Source organism: Entelurus aequoreus, linkage group LG08 (genome assembly GCF_033978785.1).
Source record: "Entelurus aequoreus isolate RoL-2023_Sb linkage group LG08, RoL_Eaeq_v1.1, whole genome shotgun sequence".
Taxonomy (NCBI): Eukaryota; Metazoa; Chordata; class Actinopteri; order Syngnathiformes; family Syngnathidae; genus Entelurus; species Entelurus aequoreus.
In genome coordinates this window covers 36,837,293-36,857,831 of record NC_084738.1, presented here as the reverse complement: position 1 = coordinate 36,857,831, position 20,539 = coordinate 36,837,293, and the positions used below count along the sequence as shown (strand labels likewise).

Here is a 20,539-nt window from a genome sequence, read left to right as displayed (position 1 = left end):
ACATACATGTGTCATTAATTTCATGTAAAATTTCCTGTTTTTTTCTATATTTTTTTAACAGTTTAATTATTGCTTTTATAATTTCAGAATTTCAATAATTAATGACACATTTAAGTAATTATTCAAATATTTTTTTTCAATCTAAACTTTTGTCCCATTTGGACCTCCACGTATTGACACAATATTTCCAAGTTTTGCAGGCCACATAAAATGAGGTGACCTGGACTTTGACACCTGCGGCCTAAATAGTTCCTGAACCGGTACTTGGAAAACTGAAAAACCTTTTTATTCTTGTGGACTTTCGTGACATTGAAGTAGAAGAGACGACTGTAGTAAATTAAACACTTGCGTTATATACATTAAAAAATAAGTAATACTATCCATCATAATTATTGCAGCTGTACAGAACATGGAGAATGTGCAAAAAGCGACTTTTGCAGGGTTATTTAGGGTGGGCATGATGTCTTGTCATGATGGAAAAAAATAATAATAGTAAGACGTTAAAATAAATATGAATATTTGTGCATTGAACAGTGTTGTAATAAATGCACGCTATATATTAAGTTAAAAAAGTTAAAGTAGGCATGATTGTCACACACACGAGGTGTGGCGAAATTATTCTCTGCATTTGACTCATCACCCTTGATCAGCCCCTGGGAGGTGAGGGGAGCAGTGAGCAGCAGTGGCTGCTCTGCTTGTCACCATGGCGCCAAAATAATGTTTGCAGAGACATCTTTACAACATAAATGTCTAGTTTGAGCCTACAGCCTGTTTACTGTTTTAATGTGATGTCATTATTTTCATTATCAGACTATACATAGAGAAAATAAAAAGCTGTAGGCTCTGTAGTCCAGAGTCTCTTGTAGTACAGTGACCTGCCACACGGGGGGGATGAATGTGAGCTTCACATGCATGTTGTTACCATGTTTTACCAGCGTTGATGTTTTAATGCTGTGCAGCATGAATGAACGAATGAATAAATATTGTGAAACTAATATGGAGGAATATATATATCCAAGATATATTCACAAGGATGTGAATCTTTTCAACAACACACGATTTGATTTGAGTGGGATTCTTGGGATGAAGATTAATATAAGAATCGATTCTTGAGTCAAACTGATTCTTACTATATATTTTTGGGTTATAAAAATGTGAATAAAACCTTTTTAAACAAATTACAAATTCTGCTCTTGGCTGCTGCAGTGAGTAAACTTGTCTCTTTTTTTAAATCGATTTTTTGATCATTATGAATCAAACTATGAATTGATTAGGAATTATTCATAAATAATTCCAAATCGGGTCCTTATTCCTGTGAATATATTGTAAAAAAAAACAAAAACTCAAAAAGGGTCTTTTTGATATCTTTAATTCTGAAAACGGGTTCAAACTATCTAACAGATATGCCGAGCTGATATGTTTTAATCTTTTTATTACTGACATCTTTAGTCTCAGCTCATGATGGGTCAAACAATACTGCCTGTTCCTCTGTGTGTGTCACTTTTAGAATCATGTGACTGACACAAGTCGTTTGACTGTGATGCGCCAAACTGTTTGCCAGGAAGCGCTTCTTTCATCTCACCAGTGACGGCTCGTACTGAAAGAAGCCGGAGTCGAATAAAGTGGCTTTTTTAAAAAATCCTGCATTATAATATATCCTGAAACAGCAACTAAGTGACAATGCAGCGTCAATACAGCCAGTGAGTGTGCCACACATTCACTGAGACGTCATTGAACCCATCACTAGTAGCACCATTAATATTGTATTTTGGTGAACTTCTATTTTTGGCAACACTTTATAATAAGTACACACTATTAAGCGTGAGTAAATACTGATTTCATCATTTCTATAGCATATTTCCAACATAAATACTCATTAATATATGATGTATAAACAGTTATTTAAAAGTTTTACTCAATAATAGGCTTATCTATAAAATGCTGAATGGTTGCATTTTTATACTTTATAAAACGATTGAGTCAACATTTCTACATGAAATATTGTAAATATATACAGTACAGGCCATAAGTTTGGACACACCTTCTTCTTATTCAATGCGTTTTCTTTATTTTCATGACTATTTACATTGTAGATTGTCACTAAAGGCATCCACACTATGAATGAACACATGTGGAGTTATGTACTTAACAAAAAAAGGTGAAATAACTGAAAACATGTTTTATATTCTAGTTTCTTCAAAATAGCCACCCTTTGCTCTGATTACTGCTTTGCACAATCTTGGCATTCTCTCGATGAGCTTCAAGCACACCTGTGAAGTGAAAACCATTTCAGGTGACTACCTCTTAAAGCTCATTGAGAGAATGCCAAAAGTGTGCGGAAAATTTATCAGAGCCAAGGGTGGCTATTTTGAAGAAACTAGAATATAAAACATGTTTTCAGTTATTTCACCTTTTTTTGTTAAGTACATAACTCCACGTGTTCATTCATAGTTTTGGTGCCTTCAGTGACAATCTACAATGTAAATAGTCACGAAAATAAAGAAAACACATTGAATGAGAAGGTGTGTCCAAACTTTTGGCCTGTACTGTATATTTACACCGAAAGTGCAGCAAGTATATATAAATTATTTCATATATACTTAATGTAGAAATGCTGACTCAATAATTTATAAGGTATACAAATGCAACCCTTTAACATTTTCTAGATAATGAGTGAAACAAACTGTTTATAAATGGTATACTAATGGGTGTTCAAACATGCTTTATAAATGATGAATTCAGCATTTACCTACCCTTGACTAATGAGCTTTTTTACTAAGTCGTAAAACATTTATAACTGTTTCTTTGGACACCCCTGGTGTACAAGGACACGGAAATGAGGATGTGTTTACATAAAGAGACTCACACACTTGGTCAACGTTAAGGATGAGAGAGTTTTATTGTTTTTACATTTGATTTCAAACAGTAGTTTGAACAGCTTCCTTCAATTGACCCCCAAAAACTTGAAATGCAATCAAATAAAACATTTCAATTTAGAGACTGCACTGCAATGTGTTCGGGCTCAATAAAGTTTGTCAAACAAAAATAAACAAAAGACAAGAAGTAAGAACCTTATATTTCTTTTGTGTTTTTTCATAATAAATTGTAATAACTTTTGTATAATGTACACGTCTCACCCCTGCTTTGTCGTTATAACTGATAAGGATCATTTAAAAAATAGTAGACTATTCCGCTGTAAAAGGTTTGTACATAAAGTTAGGCGTGTGTCAAAGTATGGTAGCATGGTTATGGCGTTACACAACAAGCTTGCATCGGTGACAACAATTATTAACACGTAAATATGCAGGATATGGACTTTTGTTAGCTTGCCACAGCCAGACGAGCAGCAAGACTGATAAAGCTGCCAGACTGAATGAAGAAAAATATCAAGAACACAAAGACAAAACCCAATCAAGTTTATGAAGCGGTTCCAGATACAGCTTTGCTAAATCATGTAAACGTTGAAAGACTCTTCAAATGTACAGTATGTTGATTGTAATTACCAGCCGTCTCTTTTTGTCACATTTAAGTTGCAATTGAGCTTTAATACAAAGGGGTTATCATTTTCATTGTATACTGTATATATTTAAAAGCTACATATTGTGTAAAAGGCCTGCATGTGCACATCAGTTCAAAGTAGGGCAGTAAACATCTCTCACACACACACACACACACACGTGCACATACACACCTTGCAGAAGGTTGGATTCAAACTAATGCCCAGCAGCAATGAAAGTACTAGATAAATATATAAGAGTTGAGCGGACCAATAGGAGAATATTTTTTCCTTGACCAGCAAAGTTACGAACCTGAATTCTACTTAAGGTTCTGGTGTTTTATTTTCACATTATCCAAGTGGTTCCTGCATCTTTAGTCTCAGCTTCCTCCATCTAGCCATCATTTCTGCAGCGTCAGCTTATATTAACAACAAACTACAAACCTCTATAAATATACAGAATTCTCAATTGTAATCCATCTGACAAATTTGAACACAATTGGAAAACAAAATGAAATAAAATGAGGCAAATAACTATACGTTTAGAGCAGGGGTGTCAAACACATTTTAGATCGGGGGCCACATGGAGAAAAATCTACTCCCAATTGGGCCAGGCTGGTAAAATCACGGCACGATAACTTAAAAATAAAGACGACTTCAGATTGCTTTCTTTGTTTAAAAATAGAACAAGCACATTCTGAAAATGTACAAATCATGTTTGTTTTTTACACTTATATGTTGCGGTTAATAGTATTCTATCTTTATTTGTCGTTATTTATATTTTCTGAATAAATGATGTGATAATGTTCAACAGTAAATTCATTGGTGTTAATTGTCAAACTACCAAGATAAAAAAATATCAAAAATCTAATTAGTTTGTATGTAGTTTGCTCATTTTCCTCGACTGGTGCATTAATATCATGTGTTTTTTTGGGTTTGTTTTTACATATGTAGCATCATTTACAAAGATAGAAAGAATTGCTATTGCGACATCTGGTGGACACATTTAGAACAGCAGTTTCTTTCATTCAAAATATTCCGGCTCATTTTTATACTTAGCAAACTCATCCCGCTGGCCGGATAAAACCTGTTTGCGCCATATGTTTGACACCCCTGGTTTAGAACTAAAGGAGACATTTCGTGTCTCTTTTTCACACATTTAACACGCTTTCTTGGGGTCTTAAAATGCCTGTGACATGTTTGAGGCCTAGCTGTCTTATTTCCAAGCGAGGAGTTAGCCTTCAAATGTTGAAGCTCCCTATTGGCTGGGATAAAGGAACACTTCTTCTCCATAATGACAATTCTGAAAAATGTGGTTTATATTCAATGTCTGGATGCAAAGCAGCAGCAGGTGTTGCTGGAGCTTTTCATCCCGGCACACACATACCAAAAAAACTCGAATACGTTTCTCAGAGGTGGGAAAGTTACCAAACAGAGGAGTTCTTATGCTAATTTTAAGACAATGATAATCAATGAAGCAAACAAAAGTCAAGTATCTTCAAGACATGGAAGTGTGATGTACAGAGATGTCGCAATCTGGAAGAAAAGGTTATCATGCTTGACTTCCATGAGACTGACAGGAGGGTTTATGAATGAGTGGAAGTGTATTAGTGCCTCACGTCATCGTTAAGTGTTTTATTGCAATCTACCCGCTATTTCACCGCTATTGAAAACAGCATTTGATTTAACCATCTTTAATTTCTCTTACATGGCCATAAACAAGTCTTGGAAAAAAAGGGGTTGACTTATATTTGGGTCAATACAGTATTCCACTAAATTTTGACATTACAAGTATTTTTTTCTATACCGGTGTGTCTCCTTTAAAATTATTTGACCCACCCCCTTCCCAAAAAAACCCCCCAATGACATTCATTTGCTGTCTATCTCCACCAACTAAGCAGGACTCACTTTCATCAGCACAGACTTAAAACTCGACTTTAGAAGTTGTGGTCTTAGAATATATCCCCCAGAACGGAATTGTTCCACCTGTTCAACCGTTCAGTCATTCATTCTCCAATCCATGACAACAACGACGACAACAATGGCAGAAGAGCACACCATTAATCTTTTTGTCATATCAATTGCAGCACAGCCTCTCAGATATTTGACCCTCTAGTGTAAAAAAATAAGGTCGCAAATATCAGAAACCAGAACCAAACGAAAGCACAAGTAGTCAGGCAGGTATATTATTTAAAAGCAAAGTAAAAAAACATACTCGCATATATATATATATATACAGCATATATACATACACACATATACATCAATTTTTCTACTGCTTGTCCCTCATATACACACATATATACACACACCGTATTTTTCGGACTATAAAGTGCACTTAAAATCATTTAATTTTCTCAAAAATCGACCGTGCGCTTAATGTACGGAATAATTCTGGTTGTGCTTACTGACTTAAAAGCTATTTTATTTGGTACATGGTGTAATAAGTGTGACCAGTGGATAGCAGTCACACCTAAGAGATAAGTGTGGACTGCAATATGACGGCATTTAGAATATAGAACATTACACACGGCGCTCAAAAATCGATCAAAATGTCTTCGTACGACTTCGGCAAGCTATGCAGGGATCTACATAAGTCCTGAAAATTTGCGTGCCGATGTCGTAGTCAATAAGCTCCTTTTTCTCGATCTTCTTGTTACCGGACATTCATCCTTCGCTGTTGCCATTTCTAATACAAAGTAGAGTAAAGTTCTAACTTGTATCTGTCAGTAGACTCGCTATGGAAGCGCTAAAAACTACCGGTTTAGTGGGTTTACATAATTCATCCACGGAACTTTAGTTATTAGAGTCCCCGGTTTTTCATGGGACACATTTCCCATGTTGTTGTTGCAATTGTTAGCCACGGATGAGCAGATGCTGCTCCTTTATAGATTTAAGTAAGTTTGAATGTCATTAAAACAGTTAGCTCCATTTTTTGACACTTCTTCCACTCCCGTCCTCGCACGCTACACCAAAGATGACGGGGAGAAGACGCTGTCGAAGTGGAGCCACGTAAATTAGACCGCCCACAAAACACTGCATTCTGAAGCGACTTTTAGAAAGCGACTTGAAGGTGGTTTGTAAAACAATCTATTCAACATTTTTTACCAAACAACCACCATTACATGTTATGTAGACCATTTTAAATTAAGAAAAAAATCATAATATGACCCCTTAATGCGCATTTTGTATGAATATAGACCTGATTAGACCCGCTCATCGGCCGTGCGCCGTATAGTCCGGTGCGCCCTATGATACGGAAAAAACTGTATACTGTACATATATACACACACTTATGTATATGTATGTATTACATATACACAAACGTGTGTGTGTATATATATACATACTGTGTGTGTGTATATATACATACTGTGTGTGTGTATATATATATATACATATATATATATACACAGTATATATACATATACATATACACATTCATACATATATGTGTTTGTATGTATGTATGTATGTATACATACATTTTTATATACACAATCATGCATACATATAACTCCACATACATACATACATACATACATACATACTTGCATACATATATAATGCCATTACAACCTGTAATATTAACAATGCATCCTGGAGTGATTTTTTTTCATGAATTACCTGAGTCAAATCCCTGTTGACACTGGATTCCACAAAAACACAAAAGTGACAACACAAGGTAAAAGTGTACAGATAACCTGGCTGACAAGGCAGTAAAGTGGGTCGGTTTAAGCTTTAGGAAACCGCGCTTGAATTTGACATTGTTGATGAGTTTCAAATTCCAGTTGAAAATGCACTGTAAACCTAAATGAAGAAAATCCAGTTGCAATAGCGTAGTTCTAATTTTTTACAGATTGTGCTATTGTTGCAGTGACTAAACACAATGAACAACCGTTTTCTGGTGGCGATCGCATGATAGAATTGAACGCCCTGAACACGTTAGTAAGACTTTGACTCGGGCCAATTATGCAGAATTTTAATGCTGCACAGAGCAGAATTTAATGAATTGCTAAAAGACTGACATTGTATGTGAATGCTGAGAGACACTGTCACTAATACTGTGTTCATGTTGAAAAAAATACATCACAGGATATCAAAGCAGTCCCTAAATATTAGGAAAATGTCTTCTATAGGCAGGGAGCTACAGGGCATATGACCACCAAAGCGACAGGACAGTTGTGATAATGCCAGGTAGTATCATACCAAGAACGCTAGAGTAAGTGCTTTGATAAGTTGTATTATAATTGCTGTTGGTCAGATTGTTTGTATTTTTCTAAATTGTTTCCACAAATTAAAAATGTATCCACACAAATATATAGTACCTGACATTACGTAGTTTCCGTCTCTAAATAGTTGTGTATTTACTTGTCTGATCTGCTCTCAGTATCGCGTGTGGCAGAGCAATTGCAAAGACACTAAGCTAAACAGGACAATTAAGGTCAAAGTGTAAACATTTGTTGCGTGGGGTGGAGTTGCACACGCTGCTGTCTGCTGATTGGTTTACGATTAACATGTTAGAATGGAACAGTGGTTGCTTGTTGCATCGATGTCTGATATCAACATGTTGTGCAAACACAATCAGGTTTACCAATTCGAACGTAACATGGAATATTTTAATAGATCACATGTCTGATTTTTTTTCTTCTAAAATTGAGCTTTGGCCTATTTTCTGTGGTTTCAAAAAGAATACGAGAAAATACACCTTTTTCATGCATAGAGCTAATGTCTCTCAGCATCCTTACAAAAACCACCTCCTAAAAACATTATCAAATAGTTACTATGATATAAACATCTGTGGCTCACTTAAGATTTGAGATGTTCTGAGAAACAACATTTTTTAGTGGCCATAATATAAAAATAGATTTGTCAAATCCAGTGTAATTTAAAAGGACTACAGGAAAGGTTAGGTCACATTTTGGAGTTGGTTCATCGTGAGCGTCATGAAAGATACCTCGATCGGAATGGTTAGCACGTCGAGCTGCTGTCAGCCTCTGACTTTCACAAACACGCACACACACGAGAGCTACCACAGGTGAGATGATGATGGCCGTTCCAAGATTTGAGAATGGACAGGTAGGAGGAGACAGTGGTTCATTTTCAGGAGGTAAAAAGAGGAGGAGCTTAAACATCATCGCAGAGGATCTGCTCCAACACAGTCAGCAGACGCTTGAGGCCGTAAATGTAGCCGTGATCGTGGCTCTCGCTAGGGAAAACGTGGGCAAAGTCGATCATCTTGACTTCCACGTCCGCATCCCTTCTGCTCAATTCTGCCGCGTCATCTCCTCCTTGTCCTCGCACTATGTCCTCCTCTCTCCTGCTGCTCTTCTCCCTCTCTTTGTCCTCTGCCTTCCCTTCCAGTTGGGATTTGTTTCCATTTCCGTTTGGTGGTTGTTGGGACAACCACGTAGAGTTGTCTTGCTCACGGCCCTCTGGCAGTTTCTCTCCAGAAATGGGTTGGCATGTTGTTGTCCCCAAAGTGCAAGCATCTCCACTGTTGCCATGAATTTTGCTCTTAGCACAAATATGGAGGCCACCTTTCCTATGATTGGTGTAAACAGAGTCTAGGCTGCAATCACAGGGCACTGCAACCTGAAAGTTGTTGTTGTTGTACTCTGCCATGTCTTCTTTCTTGCCTCCTATTTCCAGCCTTCCTTCTTCCTCCCCATACCAACACCTGCTGCCCGCAATTGGGCTGATTGTGGGTGTGCTGAAGAGGGAGGAAAAGGCGCTTGAGGTGAAAGACGAGGGGAGACCCTCGTAGACGAAGAGAAGAGAGCTGGCGTAGAAGGCCAACTGACGCTGAGACTCAAACCAGCCGAGGATAGTTTTCACTCTGCGGATGCTGGCTGCCACGGCATCCTTCCTTAGACAAACGCCGTTGTGGAAGAATTTAGCCAAGCCTGGACGAGAGAAAAACACAATTCCTTGTTCACACAGTAGCAAAATCTGAGTCTACATATCATGGGTCCCGTTTACATTGCACACTAAATCTGATATTTTTTGCCTTCAAGTGACACAGATCCAATCTGAACGCTCCAAAGTGCTTCAAATCTCTTTCGCATCAGATTATAGCCACATGAAGAGGTAGTCCAAATCTGATTGGAATCTAAACTTTTCAAATGTGATGTCAGTCGAAACCAGGAGTGTCAAACGTATGGCCCACGGGCCAAACAGGTTTAATTCAGCCCGTATAAAAATGTGCTCCATTTTATTGAATGAAATTGAAAGACTCAATTCAACACGACCATCATTTATGTAGTAGTTATTTTGGTGCAGCGTTCGCAATTGGTTGACAGCGTGATGCACATCCTGAACTCCATTGTAAAAGGTGTGTTTCTACATTTGTTTGTTCTATTTTATTTTATACCTAAATCTACCATGTTCCCATTGGTTAAGGGGAACTGCACTTTTTGTGGGGAATTTTGCCTATCGTTCACAATCACTATGAGGGACATGACGATGGATGTTATTTTGTTTTTATGCATTCTAAATATTAAATACATTTTATCAAAAGTCTGCTTACAATGGAGCCTATGGAAGTCGCTCTATTCTGCCAATAAAGCTCTTAAAACAACATCCCAACACCTCCATTAATTTTATATACATGATGTAAGTAAATATGTAATGTAGTAATGGGCACATTTATAATAACATTTAATATTTATGTATTTTGATCATTTTAAGCACACGCGGTGCATTAATTAAAAATAATGCATCACGTTTTGTTTTTTTTACTTCATTACTGTTTACTACTAACTGCAGACTTCATGAGAGCCAACAAACATAATAAAACATCACTTACTGTGCAATGTCTGCTGTCATTAGGATGCCGACTGCTTGGATGTTCATATATTCCCATTTAGATGAAAAAGGTCTCATAATCCTCGCAAAGAAACGGTGTCGGGGGGGACAAGCGCTTTTTGTGCTGGTCTCGCCAGTTCCAGGTCCTAGATGGCAGTCAAAGTGTTCCCAATGTGTCGGAATAAATTCTCAACCATCTATTTTCCAGGTGAGGGGCATGATTTATGATCGGGAATAAACTTACTTGTGCCAAGGAAGCGAGGAAGCAGCAGACCACTCGATAATGTAAACATAGGGACAAACGGAAGGGATTATGTCACCGCTATAAATAGTTTGTCTGCGTTAGGGCTTATAATAACAATATCACTAATACTTCGTTAATATTCAAGTCACGAAATGTAAATTGAGTATTGTAAGCGCTTTCTGAATATTTTTTTTTAATCAAATTTTATGGGCGGAATAATGGAGCTACCATCGGCTCCGCTGTAAGCAGACTTTTATTTACGTTTATTTAACATTTAGAAGGCATTAAAAAAATCAATTTGTCGTCAAGTCTTTCATAATGATTGTGAACGATAGGCAAAAATCCTAAAAAAGTGCAGTTCTCCCTTAGGTTTGTAGTTATGTTACCATGATTTCAGCTATGGTGTTATTTTGATAATTGATTTGTTTATATTATAATTGTAATATTTGTATTAAGATAAATGGATGTGTTGTGGCAGTTGCGGATTTCACCAAATCGGTGATTTGAGGAAACACTATTGCTTTTCCAAATATTTTTTATGGTGAACTGCCAACCTGAGAATGCTAAACAGGAAGTGTTTAAAGTTTAATGGCTTTGTAAATACACTGAGACAAAGTTTAAGTTCATTGTGTTCTTCATGGTGATTTTGAAACTGCACACAATTTTTCCACAGAATTTTCAACTTGAAGTATTTTGCCTAAAAGATTATTTATAATGTGTACATTGACATTTTGAGAATGTGCTTGTTCTGTTTTGGCCAAAGTAAAACAAGGAAAACAATCTGAAATTGTATTTATTTTTAAGTTTTAATGACATGATTTTAGCAGTCCGGGCCGTTTGGGAATAGATTTTCCTCCATGGGGCCCCTGAGCTAAAATGAGTTTGACACCCCTGGTCTAAACCGAAATGCAATGTGAATGCAACCTGATTGCGACTTTACCTCATTCGTGTGCACAGGGAAAGACGCAGCCCGCCAACAGAAGTGGATACGTCATCACAACATCCGGTGTCAGGTGTATTTTTTCGGCAGACAAATTTTCGGCACACTATTAGTCAATAGTGTGTAAATAATAGGCTATGGGTTATACTTGTATAGTGCTTTTTGACCTTCAAGGTACTCAAAGACACTAATTCCACATTCACACACTGATGGCGGGACCTGCCATACATGGCCCTAACCACGACCCATCAGGAGCAGGGGTGAGGTGCCTTGCCCAAAGACAACGGATGGCAGAAGCCGGGGAACGAACCAACTACCAACCAAGCCTCACCATCCCATATGTAATATATGAATATGTGTATTAATATCAGTGATCCCATTGAGGCAAAAAAAATAGAGGAATTGAAAAATATCAGCCATGGTTAAAGGGGTCCCTTTTAGGGTTGAAGAGATTTGACCATTTTTAAGACGCTTCGGAAGGCATTTCTTACATAGATATTATGTAAAAATGCAAGAAAACGTATCAATAATTTCTATCTATTAGATGATATGGACTGAAAACCGCACCTCTTTTCTTCATGACTGTACCACAGCATTAATAGTTGATTGTTTTTGTTGAGAAAATATCTTCACCATATCAATACAAGCCAATCCAAAATGTAAATCATCCATAGTTTATTTCATTAGTTCAATGTTTTGTTTGGTTTGAGAAAATATCTTCACTACATCATTATAAGGTCTTTCATGAATACATGAGATATGATGGCTAAATTTGATAACAAACATTGTAATTGTAAAAACTTTTATATTTTGTGGAACTAGTGAATGACTTGGTAAAGTCATGGATGTAAGATTGCATTAATGATATCTGCTACAAGTTTGTGTTTGTTCAATTATAACATGACGTTTTTTTTATTACATGTAATATTAATAAATTCATGAATATACTGTAATGGCATAGGATGACTGTGCACAAGTCAGCCTTTCATTTGTATTTTTACGAAACTGGCTAGCAGTGTATAGCTGACAGGCACAATTCCTCAATCTTTGCAGCCCGCCGCTGCCCTCTGCAGCCCACACTGGGCAATTACAGTTCACTACAAAATATTCTCATCGCTACAATACTTTTCCCCCAATCTACTGACTACTTTCATCCTCTTTACCGCCCCACTAGTTAACCTACACCAGGGGTCACCAACACGGTGCCCGCGGGCACCAGGTCGCCCGCGGGCACCAGGTCGCCCGTAAGGACCAGATGAGTCGCCCGCGGGCCTGTTCTAAAAAAAAATAAAATAATTTTTTTTTTTTTTTTTTAAATTAAATCTACATAGAAAAAACACAAGATACACTTTCAATCAGTGCATCAACCCATTCAATCAGTGCATCAACCCAAACAACCTCCCCCATGCACACTCATCCACACCCACTCACACAAAAGGGGTTATTTCTTTCTGCTACCAATATTCTGGTTCCCACAACATAGACAACACATCTGCAAGGGACACAGTCCCTGAAGCACACATGATTGTATAGGCTGCTGGTCCACTAACATTTTCATTAATTACTATTTTTTATGTAATTATTTTTATATTGTTTTACTTTCTTTTTTATCCAAGAAAATGTTTTTTATTTATTTATCTTATTTTATTTTTATTTTTTTAAAAAAAGGGCCTTATCTGCAACAGACCAGGTTGTCAATGAAATTAGATTTGTTTAAAGGGTTTTTTAAACCAGGCCCAGTCCAGATAATGTCCAAGTCGGACTCAGCAACACACACCTTCATTCATGTACACAGAAAAAAATTAGGGAACACAACAGATTGCATATAATTTATAAACAAAATTACATTTTCAAAATAAGCATTTATGTACAGTCCAGATTATGTCCAGGTCACTCAAATTAGGGAACACAACAACAGATATCATATAATCTATAAACATAATTATACTTTCAAAATAAGCCTTTGAGGACTTCTCATCTTTTTTTTAATGTTTTTTGGCATCATTATCGTTTTCAACCATGTAACTTTCTAAAATTAGAAAATACTGAATAAATGTTTTAAAGAAAGTAATACTAAGTGAATATCTGTTTTTTGCCTTAAAAATAAACATTTTACCGAGTACTATAATTAAATTGACTAAATCATGATTGTCAATGAACTCTCCTAAAATAACAGAAACCACATTAAGCTTCATAAACAAACCAATCCTTAAACACATTTTTTCAACTTCCACTCAAAACAAAGACACAATATGACAATACCAAAACAAATGCAGGGTGGATTCAGGCTCCTGACAACAAAATCGGCAATCATCTGACTCTGTCATATTCCATAATTTTAACATTTTCCCTGTGGGTAAGATGTTATAAAAAATTTAAATTTGAAAATAACGATTTTGCACATCGATAGTGGTTTTATAGATTAGTTTGAATATGGCATCCCATGGCAACGGGCAGTCAAAAAAGTCCTCCCATTTTCCATTTGTGTTGTATGAGGCAGCCTTCAAATATTTCTTTATTAAATAAAAACTATATATTTTTCTATTTATTTTAGTTCCTTTTTGCCAACTAGAATTTCTTATTAGAGGTTTACAAAATAATAATTTAGTAGTTCCATAATTAATTACTTGTTTCCATCTTTTCCCAATTACTCCAGTTAGTTGATCAAATGAAAAGCTTGAGCAAGCATCACCATACATAGCTCTAAATTCATCATACTTCATAATTTTACCATTCTCATTGATAATATCATTGACAAAAATGATTCCTCTTTCAAACATATTTTTCCAAAAGAAAGGCTTTCCATCTATTACAATATTAGAGTTCATCCATATTAACTGCTGCAAAATATCGTCTCTTTTTTCTGGCACATAAAATTGAAAACACCACTATGAGTGGATTGTTTCCTTTATGAACCCCGCCATGTTTCCCAGCAGACTCTCTGGGAGGGGATCACTTGTAAAAAAGGATACAATTTCTTTTGATACAGTACATGTTTTTTGTCTAACAGGACATTTGTGTACCACTCAATGTTTAAATACATCTTTGGAACAATTGATGCTTTCAAAGATAGACACATAGCTTCAAGGTTGAGAAGTTTCAGGCCCCCATATTCATACTCTTTGTACAAAACCTTTCTTTTAATCTTTTCTGGTTTGCCGTTCCAGACAAAATCGAAGACCCTCCGCTCATAAATCTTAAAAAAGTTTTGTGATGGAGCTGGTAATGACAAAAACAAATAAATAAATTGAGGAATAATTAACGAGTTGGCAATAGACATTTTACCATACAAGGTTAGGGATTTCCCTTTCCATAATTCTATAATTTTGTCCAGCTTTCTTAGTCGATTATCATAATTTACTGAGCCTAGATCAGGGGTCGGCAACCCGCGGCTCCGGAGCCGCATGCGGCTCTTTGACCACTCTGATGCGGCTCAGCTACATACTTGCCGACCCCCCCGATTTTCCCAGGAGACTTGTGGATCTCAGTGCCTCTCATAGATAACTCCCAGGGAAAATATAATCCTATTTACACTCTAATTACTATATAAATTGTTATATTACTATATACATGTTGTATGTAGCTTTTACTTGCACACATAGGAGACAGCAAAGCATACTTAGTCATCAGCCACACAGTTTACACTGACGGTAGCCGTATCAAACAACTTTAACATTGTTACGTTACAAATATGCGCCACACTGTGAACCCACACCAAAAAAGAATGAAAAACACATTTCTGGAGAACAGCCCACCGTAACACAACATAAACACAACACAACCAATACCCAGAATCCTATGCAGCCCTAACTCTTCCGGTCTACATTATACACCCCCGCTACCACCAAATCCCCCCACACATCAACCCCCCCCCCCTCTCCGTGCGTTGGTTGAGCGGAAGAGTTAGGGTTGCATGGGATTCTGGGTATTGGTACCGTCAGTGTAAGCTGTGTGGGTGCTGATCTAGTACGCCTTGCTGTCACTTACGTGAGCAAGCTGAAGCTGCATTCTACATGTGGTCGAGCAGGTACACTGTTTGGGCAGACTGAAGAGGGCGCCAAAAGCAGTGCCATCACGCCCTGATATCCGGTAGTCTCCCGGGAAAATTGAGAGGGTTGGCAAGTATGACGCTATCAAGCGCCATTCATTCAAAACTCGCGGGCCGCACTAACATCAAATTTCCACATTAAAGTGTGTGCCAGTGCGTGTGTCTGAGACCCCTGGTTAACATAGCACAAAGCATTTAAGCTTTGTATGCGGTGTTTTTCATTTTAAATTTAAATATTTTTTTTGTGGCTCCCATTATTTTCTTTAATTTGTGAAACCTGCCAAAATGGCTCTTTGAGTGGTAAAGGTTGCCGACCCCTGGCCTAGATCTTCCAGATTTTCTGGGACAACAACACCAAGTATGTTAACTGGTCCATCTGTCCACAAAACAGGCACTTTGCATTCCATTCGAAAGGACGTTCCCTTTAGATTTCCGATCCTTAACATTTTACATTCATCATAATTAAGCTTAAGGCCAGATTGCTGTGAAAATATGTCCAAAAGATTAAGAAGGTTCCGCAAACAATGAGGAAAAATCTTATCTTTGTGAATCAGCCTTTTCTGACATGAACTTCATCAAGAACAAACACAGAACACGCCTCACTGATGCACATCTGCAAGACTCACTCAGAGTTGCAGTGTCAAGTTACACACCAGAGTACAACACACTAGTTAACAGCATGGAATGCCAGGCTTCCCACTAACTGACAAAGAAACAGATAACAGATTTGGTGTCCAGTTCAAAGTGTGACATGATTTAAAATATGAGAGTTTACTTTTGTATTTTACATGAGTTATTATTTGTACAAACATGGTGCAAAGTAATTCATGATTTGTCAAAAAATGTTAGTGGCTAGCTAGTTAAAATGGGATATTGTGATTTCACAAGACTGTCTTAGAAGTGATCATTTGAAAATGTTCAATTTGAAAAATGTGCACTTAGAGAAAATATAAAAATAAAGTGTTGCATATTGATATTTATCTGTTTCTATATATATTTATTGTGAGAAATCATTAAGATGATCAGTGTTTCCACAAAGATAAATATCATTAATTATTAATAATAACAGAGTTAAAGGTAAATTGAGCAAATTGGCTACTTCTGGCAATTTATTTAAGTGTGTATCTAACTGGTAGCCCTTCGAATTAATCAGTACCCAAGAAGTAGCCCTTGGTTTCAAAAAGGTTGGTGACCCCTGACCTACACTATAACGTAGTACAAACAGGCCATTTTTTGAATAATTCAAAGCTTTGCTAGCTCTAAAAAAAGTCACTCCTCCGCCGCCGCCGTAAACGCGAGTATGGCTTCATGATAATAATTGTAACTTGTCTTAGAGAGGTTGTCCCTGCTTAGGGGATGTGTCCACATGTTAGAACAGAATAATAAAACACATTTAGACAGCGTGGACACGCCAGTTAGCGCAGGCTGCACTTGGCCTACTGCGTGTTCATTTACGGCAGGGGTGGGCAATTAATTTTTACCGGGGGCCGCATGAGCTACCCGAGCACTGCTGGAGGGCCACATCGACAATATTTCAATAAAATTTTGCTCAATATTATTTTTGATATATACCGTAAGATAAATAATAATAATAATAATAATAATAGTAATACTTCAACATAGTGTGTGTAACAGCATTCCATGACTAATATATATAAATTAACATTAATAATAAATGACAGTAAAATAAGCACACGTATGACTGAGGAGTCATAGTGTAACTTTGTGTGGTGTTTGAGTTGTCCGACTTTTTGTGTGGCCTTAAACGCACCAGTGGTTTAGTGCTATGCGTGTTGGTGACAGATGACAAGTTGGTTTTGGCCTGGTTTGTACGGCAGAAAATGACTAGTTTTTCGAGATATAATTGTTTTACTCATGTTTTTGGTGTGGTTATGTCCGAATATAAACAGTTTTGTTCAATAAAGTGATCGATATAATTCCTGTCCTCGAAGCATCTCGATAGACGTTACAATAATTGAACGGTGTTCAATTGAACGGTGTTGACGAACACCGTTAGGGCCGCTTGTTGTCACTGGCACTCAAAGTTGCATTGCAAAATTACATAGAATAAATATGTTTATTTTGTTTATAATTCAGATGGGATTTGATTTGGTGCGCGGCACTCGCAGGTTACACACGGACACACGCCCATAAATAATACTTTTCAAAATAAAAGCAGCACAGTTGTATTGCGCGCAGGACATAGATGTTTTTTCAACTTTATTTTGTAATTGCAGTTGTTCACATTCACTCACAATCACGCATACGTCCACACGGAAGTAATACAAATAACGATTTTCAAAACAAAAGCAGCACCGTTGTATTGCACACTCGACATAGATACTTTTTTAAATTTATTTTGTAATTTATAATTGGCCTCACGCGGGCCGGACAGGGACGCACAAAGGGCCGGATGCGGCCCGCGGGCCGCAGAATGCCCAGGTCTGATTTACGGTATCCCGTCCACTTCCTTTTTTTTTAAAACTTTATCGAACTGCGCATGCAAGTGACGTCGAGGCCACCTGGTGCCTCTGCACGTTTCTACCGGAGGCTGTAATTGCTGCCAAAGGTGCATCAACCAAGTATTTACAAACCCCGTTTCCATATGAGTTGGGAAATTGTGTTAGATGTAAATATAAATGGAATACAATGATTTGCAAATCCTTTTCAACCCATATTCAATTAAATGCACTACAAAGACAATATATTTGATGTTCAAACTCATAAACTTTATTTATTTTTTGCAAATAATAATTAACTTAAAATTTCATGGCTGCAACACGTGCCAAAGTAGTTGGGAAAGGGCATGTTCACCACTGTGTTACATGGCCTTTCCTTTTAACAACACTCAGTTAACGTTTGGGAACTGAGGAGACACATTTTTTAAGCTTTTTAGGTGGAATTCTTTCCCATTCTTGCTTGATGTAAATGGTAAATGGTAAATGGGTTGTACTTGTATAGTGCTTTTCTACCTTTTTTTTTTAAGGAACTCAAAGCGCTTTGACACTATTTCCACATTCACCCATTCACACACACACATACTGATGGCGGGAGCTGCCATGCAAAGCGCTAACCAGGCCATCAGGAGCAAGGGTGAAGTGTCTTGCTCAAAGACACAACGGACGTGACTAGGATGGTAGAAGGTGGGGATTGAACCAGTAACCCTCATATTGCTGGCACAGCCACTCTCCCAACTTCGCCACGCCGTCCCTCCCCCTGTACAGCTTAAGTTGTTCAACAGTCCGGGGGTCTCCGTGGTATTTTAGGCTTCATAATGCGCCACTCATTTTCAATGGGAGACAGGTCTGGACTACAGGCAGGCCAGTCTAGTACCCGCACTCTTTTACTATGAAGCCACGTTGATGTAACACGTGGCTTGGCATTGTCTTGCTGAAATAAGCAGGGGCGTCCATGGTAACGTTGCTTGGAAGGCAACATATGTTGCTCCAAAACCTGTATGTACCTTTCAGCATTAATGGCGCCTTCACAGATGTGTAAGTTACCCATAAGTTACCCATGTCTTAGGCACTAATACACCCCCATACCATCACAGATGCTGGCTTTTCAACTTTGCGCCTATAGTAATCTGGATGGTTCTTTTCCTCTTTGGTCCGGAGGACACGACGTCCACAGTTTCCAAAAACAATTTGAAATGTGGACTCGTCAGACCACAGAACACTTTTCCACTTTGTATCAGTCCATCTTAGATGAGCTCAGGCCCAGCGAAGCCGACGGCGTTTCTGGGTGTTGTTGATAACCTGTTTTCGCCTTGCATAGGAGAGTTTTAACTTGCACTTACAGATGTAGCGACCAACTGTAGTTACTGACAGTGGGTTTCTGAAGTGTTCCTGAGCCCATGTGGTGATATTCTTTACACACTGATGTCGCTTGTTGATGCAGTACAGCCTGAGGGATTGAAGGTCATGGGTTTAGCTGCTTACGTGCAGTGATTTCTCCAGATTCTCTGAACCCTTTGATGATATTACAGACCGTAGATGGTGAAATCCCTAAATTCCTTGCAATAGCTGGTTGAGAAAGGTTTTTCTTAAACTGTTCAACAATTTGCTCACGCATTTGTTGACAAAATGGTGACCCTCGCCCCATCCTTGTTTGTGAATGACTGAGCATTTCATGGAATCTACTTTATACCCAATCATGGCACCCACCTGTTCCCAATTTGCCTGTTCACCTGTGGGATGTTCCAAATAAGTGTTTGATGAGCATTCCTCAACTTCATCAGTATTTATTGCCACCTTTCCCAACTTCTTTGCCACGTGTTGCTGGCATCAAATTCTAAAGTTAATAATTTGCAAAAAAAAAATGTTTATCAGTTTGAACATCAAATATGTTGTCTTTGTAGCATATTCAACTGAATATGGGTTGAAAATAATTTGCAAATCATTGTATTCTGTTTATATTTACATCTAACACAATTTCCCAACCCATATGGAAACGGGGTTTGTAGCAAAAGCTGTGAATAAAAAAAAATTAAACATTGTCATTATGGGGTATTGTCTGTAGACTTTTGAGGGCAAAACTGAATGTATTCTTCATCCATCCATCCATTTTCTACCGCTTGTCCCGTTCGGGGTCGCGGGGGGTGCTGGAGCCTATCTCAGCTGCATTCGGGCGGAAGGCGGGGTACACCCTGGACAAGTCGCCACCTCATCACAGAGAATGTATGTAGAATAGAATGTATTCCAAAATAGAAAGTATTCTATTTTGGAATAAGGCTGTAACATAACAGAATGTGAAAAAAGTGAAGTGCTGTGAATACTTCCCGGGTGCTCTGTAAGTGTGTGACATCAATACCCGAATGTAAATTTGAGTACAAAGGAGTCCGTGCCTCACCAGCCATGAACCTCACTTCACTTCATTGCATTTTAGCAGTAACTCTATATTGCTTAACACAAACATACCATCTTTAATGGTGTCCTTCAGAAGTCCCCTTCCATAATGCTGGTCGAACGTGTCAAACGTGTCATCGCAAAGCTTGTAAACCTG

The 20,539-nt window shown here is 37.7% G+C and overlaps 1 protein-coding gene across 1 annotated transcript in view; it reads right to left on the bottom strand.

Annotated features, from left to right (window-relative positions):
• Positions 1-2,874: 2,874 nt before the first annotated feature.
• The window catches only part of ipmkb (inositol polyphosphate multikinase b), a 59,462-nt gene continuing 41,797 nt past the window's right edge, over positions 2,875-20,539 (bottom strand). The window contains exons 5-6 of the mRNA XM_062056415.1: positions 20,455-20,536; positions 2,875-9,402 (exon numbers count right to left, since the gene is read on the bottom strand). Of these exons, the coding sequence (XP_061912399.1) occupies positions 8,624-9,402; positions 20,455-20,536 (861 nt within the window). The 3' untranslated portion in view covers positions 2,875-8,623. The remainder of the gene's footprint in view (positions 9,403-20,454; positions 20,537-20,539) is intronic.